Raw genomic sequence first — 22,605 nt, 5'->3', positions numbered from 1 at the left:
AATTTGAGCCCAGCAAATGACTGTGCTGACCTCTGGGACTCCTTTGCTGTTTTCTTGTGATTAAAGACAGGCCTATTTTGTTTAGAATGAGAGTAATAGTCGGCCCCACAGAATCCACTGGCAGGTTATGAAAACAACAGCTATGCTTATCAGAACATGAAAAGAAGTGTGCAAAGAATAAGCCTCTAAGAAATTATTTTAATCCTTCCCCATCTCCATATCCTACCAACTACCAAGTTCCTTAATCATTGATGGAATAACTCCTCAGCAAACCAGGCAGTAACTCGGTCCACGGCATTACAGACTAGGACAGGCTCTTTGAGACCATCTGCTTCACTGGCCACATTTTCCACGTGAGGACACTTAGACCGGGAGAAGAAACTAAACATGGTCAAGGCTGGTGGGTGGAGAGTTCTCCGAGCAGGTCTCCAACCCAAAGTCCTATGATCATTCCACTGCTGAATTTTTTCAAGGTGACCAAGAACCCACAAATTGCCTTGGAAACTTCCCACCATCAACACCATACTTGTCTGTTCCCAGGTGCAGAAAACAGGCCAAGGACTGGCAGGTAGCATCACAAGGCCATTACAGGTGCCGTCATCTCTCTGCGGAGACCTCCTAATGCAAATGGCAGTAGCCCAGACCACAGCAGAGAGAGAACAATTCGTACTTTTCACACGCTCCTACGCACATTTCAAAGCACACGCTGTTCAGGAAGGGGTCGCCTGGCGAGCACTCGCCCTCTCTAGTCCACACTGCCCACCTTCTTGTAGACATCTGCACCCCTTGCCTCAGCCCTCTTTGTACTTCTCCATGGCCAATCAGCGGAATTATTTCCTTCCTCACAAATATGCAGGCAGCATGGGGTTACTCAATTAGGAGGCACGTTTTATAGCAAGTTAACATGCACAAGACTCATTCTTGGCTCTTTGTAAAGATCTTTCTGTAAAGAAACCCTGAACAACCTGACTTCCCAGTCTTACCTCCAGCCACAAGCCCTGCAGCTCTGACATTTCCACCATCCTTCTCACCATCACACTGTACTTGCCCCCATCCCAGGGGCTCCCAAAGCTCACTATGCAGTCTCGTCACCTCCCCACCTGGCCCCACTCTCATTCCAGGCACTAGTCAATCTAGTTCTCCCCCCTCCCCACCCGTTTCCTAGCACTTGGTTTAAACATTTGTTATTATATTTATTATGGGCTGTGTTTTAGACAGCTGAACAGTCCAACCCCCACATGTGTGAGAGCCCTGAGGCCAGAACACTGCCCCTCTGATCTTTGTATCCTGCCCAGAGCAGCACCTGCCATATGTGTACTCTCGAAAGACACCCCTGGAGCAATGTGGAGAGAAACGAGCAGTGGGAATTACAGAGCAGGGAGACTCATGAGAAAAAAATGCCTGGTCTCCAGGAGACACCAACATTTTCTGATGTTCTCAGGATTTCCGTTTGAAGACCTGAGATTTAAAACACTCCCAGGCACAGTGGCTCACGCCTGTAATCCCAGCACTTTGGGAGGCCGAGGCAGGCGGATCACGAGGTCAGAAGATCGAGACCATCCTGGCTAACACGGTGAAACCCTGTCTCTACTAAAAATACAAAAAATTAGCCAGGCGTGGTGGCGGGCACCTATAGTCCCAGCTACTTGGGAGGCTGAGGCAGGAGAATGGTGTGAACCCGGGAGGCGGAGCTTGCAGTGAGCCAAGATGGCGCCACTGCACTCCAGCCTGGGCGACAGAGCGAGACTCCACCTCAGAAAAAAATAAAATAAAAAAATAAAACCCTCCCAAGGAGCCCCAGCTCCCCGTGCTCCCCTTCTCTGGCAGCGAGGAAGCCTGGGGTCTGGCTCCAGGTGCAGGGTTGGAAGGGCCCAGAGGAGCAGGTCATCCAGAGCCAGCCCCTCGCGGCGTAATCAGGACTGCAGGGATTGGCAACGTCTACCTCCAGGAGCCTGTAAGCAGGCCAAAATGGGCTCTGGAAAGAGAGACATGACTCCCAACTCCAACTCCTCCTCCTTTTGCGGCCTTGGGGATGTTATCTATTATCCTGTAAGCCTCAGGTGTCTTAAGTCATAAAACAGAAGAATATTTGGCTTAGGGGGCTGTCGGGAGGGTAAAGGAATATCCACATTGAACTCCTGCTGAAAGCACTGTGGGATCCCTCAAGTGGGTGGGGGTACACCAGGGCTCTTCCAGACTCAACTAAAAGCTTGGAAGAGCGGCTCATGTTTTCCATACTCTCTAATCTTTTAACCAAATACTTCATCTCAATCAACATACATTTGGTCTTTCAGCAAAAATCTACCAGGCTCCATGGTCCTTTGTTGACACTCCATGGTACAGCGCCTGTCTCCGTTCAGACACTTCGTGAACGATCCATGTGAATGGATCCACCATTGTGAATGTCATGGAGCAGCTTCTGTTGGGAGCAGGCCCCCCCCCCCAAAATCTGGCCATAAACTGGCCCCAAAACTGGCCATAAACAAAATCTCTGCAGCACTGTGACATGTTCATAATGGCCCTAACGCCCAAGCTGGAAAGTTGTGGGTTTACGGGAATGAGGGCAAGGAACACCTGGCCTGCCCAGGGCGGAAAACCGCTTAAAGGCATTTTCAAGCCACAAACAATAGCATGAGCGATCTGTGCCTTAAGGACATGCTACTGCTGCAGTTAACTAGCCCAACCTATTCCTTTAATTCGGCCCATCCCTTCGTTTCCCCTAAGGGATACTTTTAGTTAATCGTATATCTATAAGAAACAATGCTAATGACTAGCTTGCTGTTAATAAATACGTGGGTAAATCTCTGTTCGGGGCTCTCAGCTCTGAAGGCTGTGAGACCCCCAATTTCCCACTTTACACCTCTATATTTCTGTGTGTGTGTCTTTAATTCCTCTAGCGCTGCTGGGTTAGGGTCTCCTCTACCGAGCTGGTCTCGATAGCTTCTAAGATACACCTCAGAGACTAGCATCTTGGGCCCCCAGACTCTCATTTTCAACCTCCCTGGGCCACCTTCAAAAAATAATCCCCTGGCTTGTCACAGGCCTGAACTGTGGCCACTATCTTTGGACTTAGGACTGCAGACTCTCAGGACCTCCATTCTCGTAGACTGGAGCCAGCATACTTTCCTCCAGCCAGGGGGCAGGGCCCACTGGCAAAAATAAGCCCTTCCAGAAATGCTGGAAGAGGAAAGGGGTGACTCTGAGTGCTGACAGGATCATGAGGATAAATATCACCTATGTCATCAACCCTGAGCACCATATCTTAAATGCTGATGTTCCTCTTAAATTCCTTTCAGAAGTCCAAGTTTCATGTCCTAAAATGCAGCCGGTCAAGCCGAGTATTGGTGAGATCAAACCAAGTACTTCTGGAAGACTAAGCCTGTTCAAAGAGGCCCACGAATAGTCAAGGCTGCAAATCCCAGGAAGATGCCCTTTCCGAGGACACGAGCCCCCCAGGGAGCATCCTGGAGCTGATGCTTCACCCGATGCCGGCCTTTTGCCTTCGGTGTGTCATTTCCCATTGGCAACCTTCTATGCCTTTGCGCTTAACTCCTCACGGGTCTCCAGTCTCCCAGATCTGGCCCCTCAGTTCCTTGTCACATCATACAACTGGCTCCTCCCCCTTCAGAGCTCAGCTTGCATGTGCCCTCCCCACTCCATCCTCTGTACTCCCCCCAGCAGCTCCTACACCGTACATACTTTGGCTACCTCCATGCCAATTCTCAGCTCCACGAGGCCAGGGCCTGTCTTTGTCTACAGCTCTACTGCCAGCACTTTGCCCATCATCATCCCCTGAAGGAGCAGACCAGAGCCTCGGACCACCACCAGCCTGGGCAGGGAGACCGGATGCTCTACTCTGACAAATAAGCGGCCTGGAAACCACCCATCTGCACACCCTGCTCCAACACTAGGCATCCTGACAGGCCAGTGGCTGCCAGGGGGTGAGGACCCCTCAGTAGCTAAGGATCCAGCTATGCACCAACCACTCACAGGGGAAAGACAGTGGCTTCGTTTTGGAGCTTCCAAGGAGGGGAACTGGCATACTGCACGGCTTCCCTACTTTGCCAGCCTCCTTCCTAATGCTCTCTAAATTGTGCCACGGGATTGCATGACCTGGAATACCCAATGGCGTCATCTTGTCAGGGACTGGCAAGTGCAGGAAAAGAAAGTGCCAGTGCTACACTCGGGCCATGAGGCCAAACGCCACTAACTGAGTGGTGACAATTCACTCCAGACACCCAAGTGCCTTGTTTAACCTGAGAGGGCAAAGACAACCTTACTGTTACAGGAAGAAAAAAACAGATGGCATGAGCGTCCCTAGTTCAAGATTCCAGCTATCACTGGCAGTTGTGGGGTCAAGGGCAAATCTGAGTGGGGGTTTCCTCATCCAACCAACAGGTATAGCAATGCTGCCTTTCCTGGGGCTGCTGAAAGGAGTAACTGAGGGAATGGACAGAAGTGGGCAGCATGGCACATGGCATGCGTTTAATAAACTCCAAGCAAAATGGACCTCAGATCGCACTGGGTCAAAGAACATCAGGACACAAAGTGTCTGCTACAGAGTTGGTGCTCTCGTGAGCCCTGACCAAGGGCCTGCGCTTTCAGGAAATTCCAAATAAAACAGGAAGTAGCATATTTTCCCAGATAATCTTTACCCCCTTTATTTCCAGTCTACAGTTCTTAATGATCCTCTTCACTGAATTATTGCTCTTCAGAGAGACTTTTTATAGCTTTTTGCCTCTGGAGGAAGTTAAGCTGGATACCGCCTGAGTTCTTAATAAGCAAGGTGACAACACTGATGACCCAGTGCAGACACAGATAGCTGCTACAGAGGGAGGAGGCGCTGGGCCAGAGCTGGGAGACCAGGACCTCCTGGCGCTTTGGGCATCTCTGGCACATCTCTCCACCCTCCGGTCTTGCCATGGTTAAAAATAAGGCAGAGGTCAGAACTCTCGGCTCCTTCCTGCTTTTGAGAGACTCCTAGAACTGGCACTTCCCCCAACATTTTATGTGCAGAAGTTCCGTCATCTGTGATGGTGACAGACACCTTGTGCAGGGCACCCCCTGGGAATGGGGAAGGGCTAGTCAAGTCTTTCCAATCAGCCCTGAGGAGACCGAGGAAGAGATGCAGGTGACTGTTTTGGGAAACAGCCTCATCCTCACCCATCCTGGAAGCCATGCCACTGCCAGGAGGCTACTTCCTACAAGAGGCCTGCCCTGGGATGAGGGACAGTGGAGGAGGCAGGTGCTAGTAGCAAAGGAATGACAGGGAGCAGCATGAGAGCTTAACTGCGCCAGAACACACGTCCCACCACAAAGAGCAGCACAAACCACAATGACAAGTGAGGTGTGCGGGGAAAAGTCACTGATTTTGTGGCGTGCCCAGTAAGGAACAGGCAGACACACCCCTCCTCTCCTGCCCCACCCCGGCTGTGGACCTCAGTGGGTACTGGGTAATGCCTCCCCCAACACTGCCAGGCACTGCCAGCTAGGCTGGAGCTGCGGGGCCCTGGAAGTGCACTGCGCTGGATAAGTAAAGGGACAAAACACCTCCCGCATTCCTACAACCAAGTTTATTACTCAAAGCAAAAGTTGTCCATATAATACATTGGTCGTCAATTTTTATTTCTGCATGGTTATACAGGCTGAATGACTAGCTCACAATCCCAGGAGGTATTATAAGTTTTGCTCTTCAAAAAATGGTGTTACTGTTCTAAGGGGAAAAGTCCTCACTGACAAAGAAATGACACTAATGAAAACAAAATCAAGAATGATCCACTGGTACTGCAGGTTACAGAGAAGCTGTCAGTGAGCAGTTCCTCACCTCCTGCAAGCAAAGGGGATCAAGGGCTAAAAATACCTTAGAAAAATCAAACAGCACCTGCAACACATGCTTATATAAAGGCCAAACTTGCAAACTCTTCCTTCTCGTCCATGCTGCTCAAATGTGAAGGAATTACATATAAGGCTAAAATCTGGCGCATCTTCTCACTTCTTCTTCTTCTTTGTGGAATACAATTTTTCTGCAAGTGGGACTGGGACAATCCCTTTACATTCTTTTAGTTCCTGGGTCAGAGGGTGTTTGACGATATTCCCTCTAATCACATCTATATCTCGAGACAAGTGCTCCACCATGCTTTCAACAGTTGCGGTGGGTGCATAAAAATCCACCAAGAAATACCTGCAATAAAATAAAAACTTATGAGTGTCTGCATTTGAATTGTAACAATTGTACTATTTTGGTCAGTGTTTCCATTTTACTCTTCCTAGACAGACATCAACTACACACAAACACACACATACACACACATAACCTTGTCAATATAGAAACTACCAGCTGACCAGCTAAACAGAATTGCAGTGTTATACCCAATCTCCCTTTTTCTATGGTCTTTCCCATTACACTCTTGTGAAAATATGAATCCAAACCAGCTTTACGGCAGCAAAAACACACTGTGACATTACAGATGCTGTGAAGTACTAGAAAGCATGGGGGAAAACTTCTAATCCATTGACGAGACTGAATTTTCCAAACTATTAATTAATGTTGTGTGTGTGTGAGTGTGTGTGAAAACATCTGTTAGATACTCTTCTAATTTTTCAAAGGATTTTCCCTGTGAACTAACACACCTAAGAGAACCATGAGCCCACAAACACGGGAAAAGATTAAGAAAGGCATGGGACTGGTCCACAACTATGTTCAATACGGACAAGGAACAAAAAGAAAATTACTGGAACCTTAAGTAAGAAAAAGAATTTACCACTCATCACTCAAACCAGACTAATGTCGACGGGCATCCCGCGCGGCTCACTGGTCTTCAAAGATTGACAAGGTCCTCAGCAGCCTGCTGGATGATAGTGCAAGGAAAGAGCCCATCCCTACCCACTCCCGGCTCCTCTCAGACCTAAAAGGTTAAGCCTCCCTTGTACTGTTTGATTTGGACCATTATGTGACTAAAGGTCAGTTTTCAGCGCAGTATTTCAAAATCCTGCAGTGTTCTAGCTGGTTAAAACTATGATCTTTTCGTCATCGCTTGCCTTGTTCTAGCCATACATGCGGTTCTCAGGACTCCCAAGCAACTCCCCTCCCAGGCCTTTGCACTCGCTGGTCCTGTTGGAAATGTTCTCCGCTCAACTTCCACATAGCTCATCTCTTGCTTCTATCATGTCTCTGTCCAAATGTCACCCTCTCAGACAGGCCTTCTGTGCCCACTCTCCCAAAGCAGCACCCTCCTAGCTCCACCAAGGCCCCTCACTCTCCACTGCCCTCACTCAAGGCTTTGTTTTGTTCCACAGAGTATGTTCTCACCACTGGCACAGTGTGCATTTGCTTACTGTCTGCCTCACTCCACTAAAGCACAATTGCCATAGGAAGAAGGGCTCTGGTGTTAACCCTACCACTCCGAATAGAGATGAACACGGAGCAGGTCCAGAGTAAATCTTTGACCGTGGTGGTGTTAGCATGAAATGTGGAGCTCTCACAGGAAGCTGGAAAGATCAAGTTGAAAAGGAACAAATTCAGCAAGGAAGGAACTTATGATGAGAAAAGGGATGGCATTTTGTGTAATTCCAGACAAAGGGCAAAGAGGTTCAAAATGTGTAAGAAAATTTACCAAGTGACCATTTACTCTTAAGCCAAGCCTAGTGGAATAATTATTCAAGTAAACATATAATTAAATAAAAGGACAGAAAAATATATACCAACCAAAAACACTAATCAAAAAAAGTTCAAGTGGCTATAGTAATATCAGACAAAGCAGACTTCAGAGCCAAGAAAATTACCAGAAATAAAAAGAGACAATACATAATAATGGGTCCACCAAGAAGATATAACCATCCTAAATATACATGCACCAGATAACTGAGCTTCAACATATAAGAACAGCAGAACTGAACAGAGAAATGGACACATCCAGAATCACGGCTGAAGTCTTTTAACATTCCTCTTTCAGTAATCGATAGAACTACTTATACAGAAAATCACCAAGGATGTAGAAAAAGTGAACACCAACATTAACCAAGTGGAATTAACTGACATTTATAGAACCCTTTACCCAACAATCACAGGCTAGACATTCCTCCTAAGTGTACACAGAACATTTACCGAGGCCAACCATATTCTGGGTCATATAACATAAAGGGATTCAAGTTATACACAAAAATCTTGGAAAAATGCCTCAACACTTGGAAACTAAACAGCTATCTAAATAAGCTGGACAAACAGGTAGAAGGAGAAATCAAAAGGGAAATTACAAAGTACTTTGAATTGAATGAAAAAGAAAATGCCACAAATCAAAATTTGGGGGATGCCATGAAAGCAATACTTGTCAGGAAATTCATATCTACTGAACACCTAGGTAAGAAAAGAAAAAAGGCCTCAAATCAATAGTCTCAGCTTCTACTTTAAGAAAGTAGGAAAAGAGCAAATTAAATCCAGTAAGATGACAGAAGAGAGAGACAGAGGAGAAATCCCTAAAGCAGAAAAAAGAAAAACAGAGAACATCAATGAAACCAAACACTAGTTCATGGAGAAGATTCGTAAAATTGATATGCCTCTATAGCCAGACTGTTGAGTAAAAAGAGGCAAGGTATAAATTATCAGCATTGGGAATGAGAAAGGTGAAACGACTACAGATTTCATAAATATTAAAATAATAGGAAATATTATAAAAAATTTTTGCAAGGTCGGGCGCCGGGGCTCACACCTGTAATCCCAGCACTTTGGGAGGTCTAGACAGGCAGATCAGTTGACACCAGGAGTCTGAGAAAAGCCTGGGCAACATGGGGAAACCTCATCTCCAGAAAAACTACAAAAATTAGCCAGGCATGGTGGTGTGTGCCTGTAGTCCCAGCTACTGGGGAGGCTGAAGTGTGAGGATGACTTGAACCCAGGAGGTCCAGGCTGCAGTGAGCCATGATTGTATCACTGCATTCCAGCCTGGGTGACACAGCGAGACCCTGTCTCCAAAAAAAGCATTAAATTTAACAACTCAGATGAAATGATCAAATTCCTTGAAAAACACAGACTACCAAACCTCACTCAAGAAGTGCAGATAACCTGAATGGCCCTATATCTTATTAAAGAAATATGTGTAGTTTAAACCCTTAAGCCCTGTATCTTATTAAAGAAGTTTAAAAGCTTCCTACAAAGAATACTACAGGCCCAAATGACTTCACTGGTGAATCACACCAAACATTTAAGGCAAAAATACCAATTCTGATACAAATTCATCGAGAAAAAAGGAAGATACATCTCAATTTGTTCTGTGAAGCCAGCATTACCCTATACCCAAACCAAAGACATTACAAGAAATCAGATGAATGTCCCTCAAGAATACTCATTTTAAAATTCTAAACAAAATTTTAGCAAATTGACTACTATCATATATTAAAAAATACAATATACCATGACCAAGCAGGCTTTATCCCAAGAATGCAAGATTGGCTTAACATTTGAAAAAAAAATGTAATTCAAATTAAAACGTATTAACAAACTAAAAAAGAAACACCATATGATCATTTCAACAAACGCAAATGAAAGCATTTAACAAAATCCATAGCCATTCCTGATAAAAAAAAAAAAATCTCAGCAAACTAGGGATAGAAGTGACCTCCCTCAAACTTATAAAGAGCATCTTTGAAAAATCTACAGCTGACATTTCACCAACTGGTGAACATCTCAATGTTCTTCCCCTAAGACTGGGAACAAACCAGAAAGTCCACTGTCACTTCTATTCAACACTGAAATGGAGGTTCTAGCCAGTGCAATAAGGCAAGAAAAAGAATAGGTATCTAGACTGATAAGGAAAAAGTGAGACTGTCTTATTTGCATATGACATGATTGTGTTTCGAGAAAGTATTAAGAAATCTATAAAAAAATTAGAACTAATGAGTTTAGCAGGATTGCAAGATACAAAAATCAATGTTATTTCTATATACTAGCAACAAATAATCAGACCTTGAAATAAACATTCAATACTTACAGAGAAATCAGACAAAAGGTATGCAAAACTACAAAACATTGCTGAAAGAAACAAAACCTATCAGGTATATCTTGTTCATGGGTAAGAAGACTCAAAATTTAGATGTCAACCCTCTCCAAGTTAAACAAAAATTGAGATCTATTATTTATTTTACTGAAATAAAATCTATTGACATTCAGTAGAACCTCAATCAAAACCCCAGAATATTGATTAGAAAGTTCATAATGGATCTAAAACAGCCAAAACAACTGTGATAGAGAATGTAAGTTGAAGGACTAACACCACCTGATTTCAAGACTTATTATAAAGCTATGGCCATCAAGACAGTATGATATTCATGTACAAATACACAGACAGATCAAAAGACTAGAACAGAGTACAGAAATAGAGATTTACAACAAATGGTGCTAAAATAATCCAGTATCACATGCAAAAAAGGGAACTTTATTCCCTACTTGTACCATTTAAAAAATTAACTCAAAATGGAACACAGATTTAAATGTAAAATATAAAGCTATAAAACTTAGAAGCTTTTGTAAATTTGGATTAAGCAAAGTTTCCTTAGACACAACACCAAAACCAAAATCCATAATAGAAAAAGTTGATAAATTAGATTTCATCAAAATTAAAAACTGCTCTTTGAATAAAAAGATAAGCCACTAAGATTTGTGAATTACAAGTCTGATAAAGGACTTGTATCTAGAACACAAATAACTCTCAAAACTTAATTTAAAAAAACTTTTAAACAATGGTCATAAGATTTGAACGGACATTTCACAGAAGACGTACAATGGCAAAGCAGCACATGAAAAGATGCCTAAAGCCATTAGTCATGAGAGAAATGCAAATTAAAACCACAAAGAGATACCTACTAAAGTGCCATAAAATTAAAAAGGCTGACCACACCAAGTGTTGGCAGGGATGTAGAAAAACTGGCATTCCATGGATGTGGTGGCTCACGCCTGTAATCTCAGCACTTTGGGAGGCCAAGGCAGGCGGATCACCTGAGGTCAGGAGTTCGAGACCAGCCTGGCCAACATGGTGAAACCCCATCTCTACTAAAAATACAAAAATTAACCAGGCATGGTGGTGTGTGCCTGTAATCCCAGCTACTCGTGAGGCTGAAGCAGGGGAATTGCTGGAACCTGGGAGGTGGAGGTTGCAGTGAGCCGAGATCACGCCATTGCACTCCAGCCTGGGTGGCAGAGCAAGACTCCGTCTCAAAAAAAAAAAAGAAAAGAAAAGAAAAACTGGCACTCCAGGGTGGCACGAGGTCCACACCAAGCAACAGAGACACTCGGGCTGTGCCCTCAGGATGACCAAGAGGGAGACAGCAGCACCAGCAGTGGCAGAGACCCCCGACACCAAGCTCTTTGGGAAGTGGACGATGTGCAGATCAATGATGCAGCACAGTGACAGATCAGTGACATTGCCCTGCAGGATTCCATTGCAGTGAAGGAGAAGTATGCCAAGTACCTGCCTCACAATGCATGGCCTTATGCTGCCAAACGCTTCTGCAAAGCTCAGTGCCCCATTGTGGAGTCCCTCACCAACTCCATGATAATGCATGTCCACAACAACAGCAAGAAGCTCATGACTGTGTGCATCATCAAGTATGCCTTCCATTTCATCCACCTGCTCACAGGCGAGAACCCTCTCCAGGTCCTGGTGAACGCCATCATCAATGATGGTCCCCAGGAGGACTCCACAGGCTTTGGGTGGGCAGGGACTGTGAGATGACAGGCTGTGGATGTGTCTCCACTACACCGTGTGAATCAGACCACCTGGTTGCTGTGCACAGGCACTCTTGAGGGTGCCCTCCGGGAGATCAAGACCATTGCTGAGTGCCCGGCAGATGAGCTCATCACTGCCACCAAGGGCTCCTCCGACTCCTTTGCCATCAATAAGGATGAGCTGGAATGTGTGGCCAAGTCCAACTGCTGATTTTCCCACCTGATGCCCAATAAACCAGTCTGCCCTTTGGGGTAGCCCCACCCCACCACACACACACACACACACAAAACCGGCTCTCATATACATTGCTGGTATAGTTTGGCATTTTCCTAAACATACACCTACTGCTACGATCTAGCCATTCCACTCCTAGGTATTTACCCCAAAGAAATTAAAGCATGTGTCCACACAACAACTTGTACACAAATGTTCACAGCAGCTGTACCTATAACAACCCCAAACTGGAAAAAAACAAATATTCACCACATACAATGCCATACTACTCAGCAATGAAAAGGGGTAAACTATTGATACACACTATTGATCTCAAAATAATTATGCTGAGTGAAAGAAACTAGAGTAAAAGGGGTCCATACCATCCAATTCTATGTAAGTCTAAAAAAAAAGATGTTCCTCAACTTACAATATACGCATTTCGATAAACCCATAAGTTGAAAATATTTTATGTTGAAAACGCATTTAATACACCTAACCTAACATCACTTAGCCAAATGCCCAGAACACTTAGCCTACAGTTGTGTAAAATCATCTAACACAAACCCTATTTTACATTAAGTGTTGAATAGCTCATGTAATTTTACGGAATACTTTACTGAGAGTGAAAAACAGAATGGTCGTTTGGGTATTTGAGTACGGCTTCTACTCGATCTGCAATCACTTCTGCACCATCATAAAGTCGAAAAAAATTGACAGTGAAAGAAAAAAGATCAGTGGTTGCTTGGGATGAAGGACAAGTAGAGGGAGGAATCAAAGGGGGAGGAGGAAATTTTAGGGGTAACAAATATGTTTATTATCTTGACCGTGGTGATTTTGTGGGTGTATACATATGTCAAACCTTATTAAGTTATACACTTTTAAATATATGCAGCTTATTACATGCTAATCATCTCTATAAAGCTGATGATTTTAAAATGGCAGTTAAGAAGCTGAATGGGCAGGACTTGGTCAATGAGCTGATGTGGGATGGAGGCAACAGGGAGCAATTACAGCTGATGAAGACTCCCAGGGTTCCTTAAGCAACGAAATAAAAATGGTACAAACGAATCCACTATCCCACAAACTTCCTGAAGCAGTGACTTGCACATTTGCTCACTGACAAGACTGCCACTTGGGCTCACTCTGAAAATTACACATAATCCTGGCCACATTTTCCAAGGTTTAATTCCACTTGCTTATTTCTACTCCATATAGCAGGTAATAGGGTTGCAATGACCCAACTTATGAATTACTCATTTATTCAAGATTTAATTATTGATTACTTACTTTGAGTTAGGCTCTGGAACAGAGCTTAAAATAGTGTGATCAACCTCAAATCACCTCCTGCTTGCAACCCTCAGCCTCTTACCCAGTCATTCCCCTTGCCCCACAATAATTCCATTTGGCCACCTGGTGGGCAGTACAGGGAACTCTCACCCAACAGAGGCCCAACGCTTTTTTCCTTCCCATTTATCCATTTGCTCTTTCACTCACTATTCATCAAAATGTCCTTCCAATCTACCACAGACAAGTTATGACCTCACCCTGTCTGCCAACATACCCACCACACTGAAGTCTATAGCAGGTAGTTTTTCTCTGAGCTCCCTCCTCTTCCTTGGCCTTGTGCAGTTTCCCTAGAAGCCTTCCTTTCTTGCTTCATTCCATTTGAAGCCCTGTGCTTAGAGTAATGTGCTGCTGAAATGCCATGCAGCAGGAGGGAGGCTCTAGCAAGAGCCTGACATGCTCTGGCCATCAAGTAACCCAGACACCACCACTGCCGAGTGCTCCATGCCCCTCCCTCCAGAGAGTCCACAGGAAGTCCAAGCCTGCCCTTCCTTACAGTCAAGTATTCAACTTAATCAAATAGCACCTCTGGGGCTGTCTTGGTCTTACTTATGATATTGTTCATAGCAAGCACTGCTTTCTTCCATTTTCCATTCAACTGCTTCACAGGGTTAGAGGCTTGTGAGCTAGCCAAGGAGTCTCAACATGTTCTAAGAGAAAGTGTGTTTACAGATGCCAACAACCAACTCAACTGCCCACTAATCAATTCTCATCCAGCCCTCTGAAAGTGTTCTCCATATACTCAGCACTCACTCAATAATCCTAAGAAATACATCCAAAGCTTTTGGATTCTATTTTGTGATAAGGGTAAAAAGAATACCCAAGGATGGAAACTGGAAGCCAGATATATCAGAAACCTCATATTTCTGAACTTAAAAAAGAAATGTCTTTCTTAAGACTCTAATTTTCAAAGTGCTTTCACAGCTTTCAGACAACTTTTGAGGAAGAGGATGAAAGAGAAGTGGCAGCTCCACTCCGTGTGGCAATTGAGGAAAGGGAAGAAGAGAAAGTGGTGCCGAGTGTTGGTTGGGGTCCAGCAGCCCTCTCCCCAGCAACAATACTCCTCTAGGAGTCTTCAAAGTGGTTTCCTACACGTTGCCTCCTTTGAGTCGTACAATTTAATGCAGTTGAGAAGAGACACTCAAAAAGGTTAAGTCATTAGCCCAAGGTCACTCAGCTATGAAGTGTCACTGCCAGGATTCAAACAGAGCAGGTCTTTTGACTCCAGGACACAAGAAACCACAGATAGCTTTGGGACCAAATGGGTTACAGAATCATAGAATGGAAGGGCTGGAAAGGACCATAAAGACAACACAGCCCAAACCTTTCACATGAGCAAACTGAAGCCCAGAGGGGAACTGATAGGCCCCAGGTCACAAAATGAGAGTCAAGCTCCGGACTCCAGACCCCACAGCTCCCCACTCTGTATCCTGTATCTCTTGCTACCTAGTACCCACATGTTGGAGGATTCTCAAGGATAAAGAGAAAACCTAGATAAAGACCTGGAAATCCTAACACTGGGCTTTCCTAGCTTCGCGAGGCTCCCTGTTGCTACCAAAATCCCTCTCTTGCCTTCACCCTCCTAACTGCTCTGACTTCCTGCCACCAGGCATGACAACGCTCCTTCAGCAACTAACCAAACAAGCACAAGCCGGCATGCACAGCTGGTGACTGGCATCTCAAGCTTATCATCCTGCTGCTATGCGCCCAGGGCTGATGTGGGCAAAGACTGCTTCCACTCCCAGGGCTCCCTATCACACCGTGCAAGTTTCCACAGAAAGAAAACGCTACCAAAACAGGGAAGGTGAGAAGTGACTCCGAGACAGGCAGACCTTACTGTATTCGCCACTCTCCGAAGCTGAACCTCTTACCAACCCCCTCCCGACCTCTTCTCCCAGGGAACCAAGATGTCTCTCCTAGGCCACAAGAGAACTGAAGTCCAGGATAAAGTCAATCTCTGCCTGCTTCAGTGACCCAAGTACACAAATAAATGGTCCATTATGGTTTTCCCACACAGGAAGGACCTTGACCAATTCCTGGTTGCTTCCAGTATGTATCCTTTTCTTCTTACCTATTTATCTGGGCAAACTTAACTTGTTAATGAGCATCTACTATAGACAAACCTCAGGAGGCTAAATGGATGAGGCACACATGGTCTCATCCTCCTGGAATAGGCAGCCCAGCTGGGCAGAGAGGCTGTACGAGCTGCTGCGTGAGCAGAAACCCAGGCTTCCACTGCAGTCCTGTGGGAGACTGTCCATGGCAGTCAAGGACCCCTGACTCACTGCTGGGCCTTGCTAACTACAGATGACCTAAGGACTGAGAATGAGACTTTTTACAGCTATGACAACACCAAGTACAGTCCCGCATTTCTATTTTTACACATGAAGAAAGTAAGGCCTAGAAACAACCTGTGTGGGGTGGTGGGGCTAGGCGGCTTTTGATGCCTGCGAGGACCCCTTTCTCATGATAGCACAGGTCCACAAGAGACCTACAAAAATGGGAGTTAGGCTTAAAAAATGGCCTTGGAACTAACTCCCTTGATACCCGCTCCCTGCATCCTCATGAAGGTTGCCATGGAGAAACCATTCTAACAATCAGAGGAGCTGCTGTTCAAGGGAAGGTGACCAGAAAAGGGGCTCAGTGTCTCCAGGGGAGTTAGAGCCCTCTGCCCCAACTTCCTCCTGACCCTGGGAAAAGAGAGAATCAAGAGGACTCCACAACCACAATGAGCTACCAGTGTCTGCTTCTTCCCCAGCCAAACTAGGCAGAATCAAAACACAAGACCAGAAGTCCTAACGCACGTGGACTCACGATCAACTCCTCACTCAAGGTACAAACGTTTGGATTTGACTACATTGCAACTGCCTAGACATGCCCCAAAGCCGACGTTCTTACTGAACAAAAGCTCTCCAAATAGCTAGTTTTCCATTTTCCACTTCTACTCTTGGTGATTGAATCAATAAGTACACAGATCATTTTGGGAAAATAGTCTAAAATCTAATTACGTTACACATTCCCAGCACCTTCGACCATGTGCTACATGGCACAAGTGACAGGGTTCCGCATACCAGGTAGCCAGGGTCCATGCAAGCACCAACATTGCCTTGAACACAAAGCCAAGCAGTGTTTACATTTTAAAGGTTTGTTTTCCCATGTGTGGTGCTAATTATAGAATCACTTCTTCTATGAAGTTGCTATCAGCTTCACAAAAGCATCTCTCTTTTCTATAGAAAAGCACGTAACTTTGACCCACACTAACTCTGCAGAAGTGGAAGTGAGGAGATGACTGATGCCAGGCAAGAAGGAACCAAGAAAGGTTCAGTATGCTAATGCATTTCTCACTGCAGATAACAGTATTCGAAAGCTGGAGCAACAGTGAACTTCTTCCTAGGTAGAACTTGCCCATGTGATCTTCAAGGTGATAATGTGCCCTCCTTTATATTTCTTAAGACACTCACATGCTACAAAACTCTCTACTACATGGCCCAAACCCTCTAGAGATCTGAAAACACTCAGATAAATGGCTTCCCCAAGACAGACTGTGCCCCAATACTGGAAAACAATGCCACCAAAAACACTCCATTCACAGCAGCATGGTTGTAAGAGAGCCAGCAGCTCTCATGTTCCTTCTGCCCCTCCACCATTCAGTCACCATGCAGACTGCCCGGTGCTGCCAGCCCTTCCCCCCACTCCCCTAGTTGTCCAGGTGGAAAAATGTGTTTTCTGATAGTGCCCTTAAATGTAAAGGTTGTATTTTCTTTATTCACTTTTGTCTTAACTCTGTATTTACAAGCTTTCCATAAAAAGAGCTTGCTTGAATTTGAGTTACATTCTTTGTCTCTCTCTCACCCTCCCCTTCTCCCTAGCAGACAAGTGGAAATTTCCACTGAAGCACTCAGTGGCTCACAGTGGGTGGGGGGATGGGGGAGGGGGATGGGAGGGCTTTGCAGCCCTGAAGCATCCTTGAGCCTTTTTGAAGATAGGAAACAGATCTGTCTAAATGTCAGTTCCTAGACCGTCTCAGTTAAACCTTGTTGGATTCAGGCTTCACCGAGGCAGTGAATTATTCACCTTCAAACTGAGGTACCCTCTGCATGGAAAAGCCCCATTTCTTTTTATATCTGTTGGGTCTCATACATTTTCAAAACCACTAACACTAAACCTGCTGCAGAATCCTTACAAATCTTGGGGCACTGCCACTAAAAAGAAACCTCCAAGGCCACAGCAGCCCTGTCTGAAAACCTGGTGTGGAGTACCTACACACGAGAACGGGGTCAGAATGCTGGCAGAAAGGCACGAGAACATGGAAATGTTAGCTAACGGGAAAACTACAGAGGAGAATCAATCTCCTCTAGAGAGGGTGCCAGAGCTCTTGGAGTAAGCTGCAGACACATTTGGGAAGCGAGTCAGTAAAATTCCACTGATTCACCATGGAGCTGGTTATTTTTATCATTCTGCTTACCCGTAAATAGAAGGGCATCTTATATGTAGGCCAGCAGATCTCTGCTATAAGCACCTATCCAAATTTTAAAGCAGATGAGAACAGGCAAAGAACGGGCAAAACAGGCAAGAAAAACACCTTCTACTTAAGAGTTCTTATACACAGGCATTTGGAAGCCAGCCCAATCTCACTGCCATAAAATCAGACCCGGTAGAAACAGAGCAGAGGCATCCTTTTACAAAGCAGCGCAAGCCCAACGCTGAAATACGGACCGCACTTTCTTGCATAGTTTCCTCTCGGTCTCAGCTCAGCCCCATCTAGTGGAAAGAGAACCGAGAACCGTAAGCTCTGTGCAGCCCTGGAGTGAGTGACGTGGTTCTGGCAAAGGGTGACTGTTACTATGATTCAGTAAGATGCCTGCCCCTTTTTAGCATGGGTCTAAATGAGCCTCTCCTGTCACTGCTCCCTCTAACATAAATGACATCTTCCCCTTTCAAACGCCCAGGAATACAGTAAGAATTTTCCACACCAACACCTTGTCTGTCCTGCAGAGCAGATGAGGGTGTCAGGGTGAGCACGTGCAGACACAAAAGGGAGGTAATCTCGGGGGCCTGAAAGAGACCCCAGCAAATCCAGAGCTGGCAGTGACTCCCAGGCCTCTGAGCCACCCAGCTCCAGGTCCTGTGCCAATGATTTATTTAGTGTTAACAAGTTAGAGGGCTGAGATATTGTCCCAATCCTTGATAAGGGTGGCCCAATCCAGGCCCCATTCTGCCGCCAAGGGGAACACTAAATTGCATTTTCAAAAACAGGTTTAAAATGGTCCTCAGCTGAACACAAATGACTCCCCCAGTTCTACTGACCTTCAGAGATTATGAATTAAGAAAATTTCTGTGGACTAGTCTGGGAACTTAACCATGAAGTTGTTCCACTGGGAAAATAAGTTCTCAGTTATAAACAACAGACTTACAGACAAATTTCTGGAACACAACCTGTTTCTAAAGTGGAGTCTGACAAAACTAATATTTAAAATATAATGACTATATTTTTATTTTTGGCATAAACTGGAAACAGTCTTGATATAATAATAAACATCAGGTACCATTTCCAAAGTATACCCTCCTCCTCCTCTGGGCAGATTTCCCAGATAACCCTAAAGCAACAGGCTCTCCCTTACCTACTCTTTTCTTCCAGCCTACTGGGCATGTATGTGATAAGGCGGTTGATTTGGGGGGCGGGGGGGCTGGGCATGGGAGAACAGTAGAGGCAATTGCCCAATACACAGTGAAGTCATTGGAACAGAGATACCTACCTGTCAGCCCCAGGCCTAGCTTTACTCCTGCTGTGCTGGGCACTTTCACACACACTCCCTCAGCTGGTGCCCAGGTTAGCATTATGCAGCCAACTCTCTGATGAGACTGAAAACTCCTTGAGACCAGGAACCACGACAACTGTGAGAATCAACCTGAGACCTGTGGACACCACTAGGACTACCATTTCTCCCCACAAAACATAAAAGCAACAAACACACGATACCAACAGTACCACGATAGAATGTGGACTCTCAGAAACATCTAGGCTCACTTCCATTAGCCAGCCAAAAGCTGGCTCTCGCACACCGTCAGGTTTCAAATCAGCGCCTTGCCGTAATTTCGGATATGTGTCATGGCCTCCAGGGCTGTTCAAAAAGAGTCAAAACTTTGAATGCTAAACATGTAACCAATAAGACCACTGTTTCTTCTCAACCGCTTCAGAAAAGCGAGCCTCCCAGTACATAATCCACTTATTACATGTTTCTAACACTTTCTGTGGCTATGGATTAATGCACATAAAGAATTTACCAAATGAACAAAATACCTGGTACTGACATGGTTAGGGTTAGTGATTATGGGGCCAATGCCTGAAGCCAGAGAATATCAGACTAACCTTAAGCTCCACACTGCAGACATGTAAACGTACCACCCAATTCCAAATCTTTATTCGGGTAACTTCAAACTACACTTGCCTCTCACATCCTCATTTCCCAAAAGTCACTGTGGAGAATGTTCATGAGTATTATAGAAATAAAAGGTAGCATAATCAAATACAGTGAATTAATGAACGGATCTTACTGAAGGGCTTCTCATCATTTATGTGCCAATGTGCACTGTGAACCTCTAGAAGGAATTCGATCATGTAAGGCTTCCCACATCTAATTGATCACACACACCCTACTTCTCTTTTTTTGATGGAGCATCTCTACAGAATTAGCGTTTCAGAGACCACACTTTAAAAAACATTACCTTAAACAAATAAATACCAGACATTGATTTATCCCAGAAAATAGGCTTAAAGCATGAACCTCCCCCACTGCAGCTGGGCACTACCTTTCTGGGTCTATATATAATACACATATGTAATACAGAACACTGCTTCTGCTTTGTTGAGGAGTCTGAAAGTAAAAGAACCAGCAATAAAATCTTTAAATGTCAATTAACTAAGTGACTGCAACATATTCCTCAGTGAGGCACACGCACCTTTGCCAGGGGGGAACCCAGAAGTAGGGCTAGTGTTCTCAGCAGTTCTGGCTTGGTCCCAGTGGGCTCCTCCAGGACCTGAATTTATTCCACCCATAAAGAGAAACGGCTACCCACCCCCAACCCCCAGCACTGCACACAGAGGTTTGAAAATGAACCGAGTGAACACAGCAGTTCTTGAGCCTGGTCCTCAGACAAGTGATGTCAGCATTACTCAGGCTACGTGTTAGTGCAGATCCTAGGATGCTGGTCATGCCAACTCTCAACAAAGTCAAATCCTCTACTTGACAAAAGGGCAGAAACCCCTGGAAGTACTACATGAGTGAAGAAACTGACTTCTCTCTCCCTTCACTGCCTTCCATCCAAGAACTGTGCTAATAACTCTTGGACAGTTTTTATATGCACCTCTTTAAACAAAAAAGGCAAAAGGATCCATAACTGCGCTGTTAAAACCACACCCATTTGTGATTAAGTTTAAAAGAAACAGACAGACAGACACACATACTCTCCATCCCTCATTGTTATTATGACTGTGGAAGAAGCCTAGCCACTGTGCATTTCCTGTTGCCTAGCAACGCCTCAGGCATTCTCTTCAGAGGTGTTCTCAAGAAGCTGAACACTAGCACAAAACAAGGTGAAGCAATCAAAAGATGAAATGTACAGCACGGCAGAAGGTTTAAATGCAGTAAGAAAGCCTCGATGTGAGGACTCCACTCAGGCCCTATCACATGTACTGTACCTGCACAAAACAGCTAGATTCACGTAACTAAAAGCAGCATTCTCACCGCAGAGCACATCTGCAGAGACTGTCTTGCTGGGTCCTTGTGGCAATGCAGATGGGAGACCCACTACCTTAGTTCTGTGCCCAAAGAAGCCGGAAACAGAAGGGGAGGCCACAGAGTTGCTGAGTGCCAGAGGGAGCTGACTCTTCTACTCTTGGACTTTTCCCACCACGCTAAAACCTGATTCCCATCTTCTCTAACACCCACTCCTAGGAAATCCTACAACATGAGAAGATTCAAATCTATTCTACAAATTGTTCTCAAAGAACTACTACAAAGATAGTTATTACTACAGAATCAAATCTGTGACACGTATTTGAGGAAGCTGCTGTACACAGTAGGAGACAAAATTCCAAACTGATCATTACTTGGAGTAGGTATTACTATTTTTCTTTTGTGGATTAGGCTTGGGTTACATACATTAGTCAAAAGCAGCACATTCTGTTATCTGCAACACATATGTTTAAAACGGATACGCTATGTATGTGGACAGCACTGTTCACTAAGGTATTTTAAAGGCAAAAGTGAAAGAAATGTCAGGGAAAACAGTGCTAAGGTTGACAGGAAAAGGTTCCACAAGCTAGACTTGGTAAGCCCTCTGCTCCTAGGATGGCCTAGTTTTGAACTCAGATCATAGTCCATGAAGGGCCAGCATATCACATCCCATCTGCAACACAAGACTGCCAGAGAGTGTACCCAAAGGACACCTAGGCGCAACAGGGGTCTGAATGTGAAACTTTAAGAACTTCTAATAGTAATTGAACAGTACTCTTTACTGAGCCTATCAAAAACGTTTTCCAAGACTTCATGAAGAAACTTACCCGCCTCTGTTGTGCTGCTGACTGTGGGCAGACATCCTATAAGGAAGCACTCGTTCACCCAGGTTTTCCAAGTCCCTCACTACTGCTCCTCTGTCCATCAGGGCCTCTATCGTACGTTTCAAAGCAGCAGCAGTCTCTGGCTGTTTTTGTTTGTGTTTTTAAAGAAAAGAAAAAAAAGCATCAGAATTAATATAAGAGCTAGAATGATTAAGTCTGCTCAGTTCCAATCATAACAGCTCTACTGGTAGGAATCGTTGGGTAAAAGCAACAGAAGCTGGTTTTGGTTAACTTAAAATAAGAGAGAGAGAGAATTTATTGTAAGGATATGAGATAGCTCACAGATACGAAGGAATATCTGAAGAACCAGGCTTCGGAGAGTTCAGGGACCAGGGCAGCTCCAGGGATCTAGGAGGCAGGAACTAATGAGTGGCTTCTTCAGAGCACCTCGGCCAGGCTGAATCAGTGCCAATCACTGTCAGTCCTTGTATCTCATGACTCAAAATTCAAATTCCAGGAGAAGAGCATCTTGTTGGCAGGACACCTGAACTGCCCATCCCACCAAAACTGTAGCCAGGGGGAAAAGGTGTTGTCTCCCAAAGAAAAACTGGGAGACTGTAACCAAAAGGGGGAAAGGATGGGTAATCAGACCCAAACTCTGCCCTCATGGAGCTTACAATCTAATAAAGGACAGAACACAAAATACACATGTATAGACAGCAGAGGGCAGAATACAGGAAATAGCATAGAGACCAGAGGGCCCACAGA

General features: G+C 44.9%; 1 protein-coding gene and 1 pseudogene across 1 annotated transcript in view; one reads left to right on the top strand and one right to left on the bottom strand.

Moving 5' to 3' along the window:
- Positions 1 to 5,553: 5,553 nt before the first annotated feature.
- Positions 5,554 to 22,605, bottom strand: part of MRPS6 (mitochondrial ribosomal protein S6) — a 68,032-nt gene continuing 50,980 nt past the window's right edge. The window contains exons 2-3 of the mRNA XM_024239359.3: positions 21,841 to 21,980; positions 5,554 to 6,181 (exon numbers count right to left, since the gene is read on the bottom strand). Coding sequence (XP_024095127.3) covers positions 5,989 to 6,181; positions 21,841 to 21,980 — 333 coding nt within the window. The 3' untranslated portion in view covers positions 5,554 to 5,988. The remainder of the gene's footprint in view (positions 6,182 to 21,840; positions 21,981 to 22,605) is intronic.
- Positions 11,299 to 11,927, top strand: LOC100448284 (small ribosomal subunit protein uS7-like; annotated as a pseudogene).

Source organism: Pongo abelii, chromosome 22 (genome assembly GCF_028885655.2).
Source record: "Pongo abelii isolate AG06213 chromosome 22, NHGRI_mPonAbe1-v2.0_pri, whole genome shotgun sequence".
Classification (NCBI taxonomy): Eukaryota; Metazoa; Chordata; class Mammalia; order Primates; family Hominidae; genus Pongo; species Pongo abelii.
This window is presented reverse-complemented; position numbering and strand designations above follow the sequence as displayed.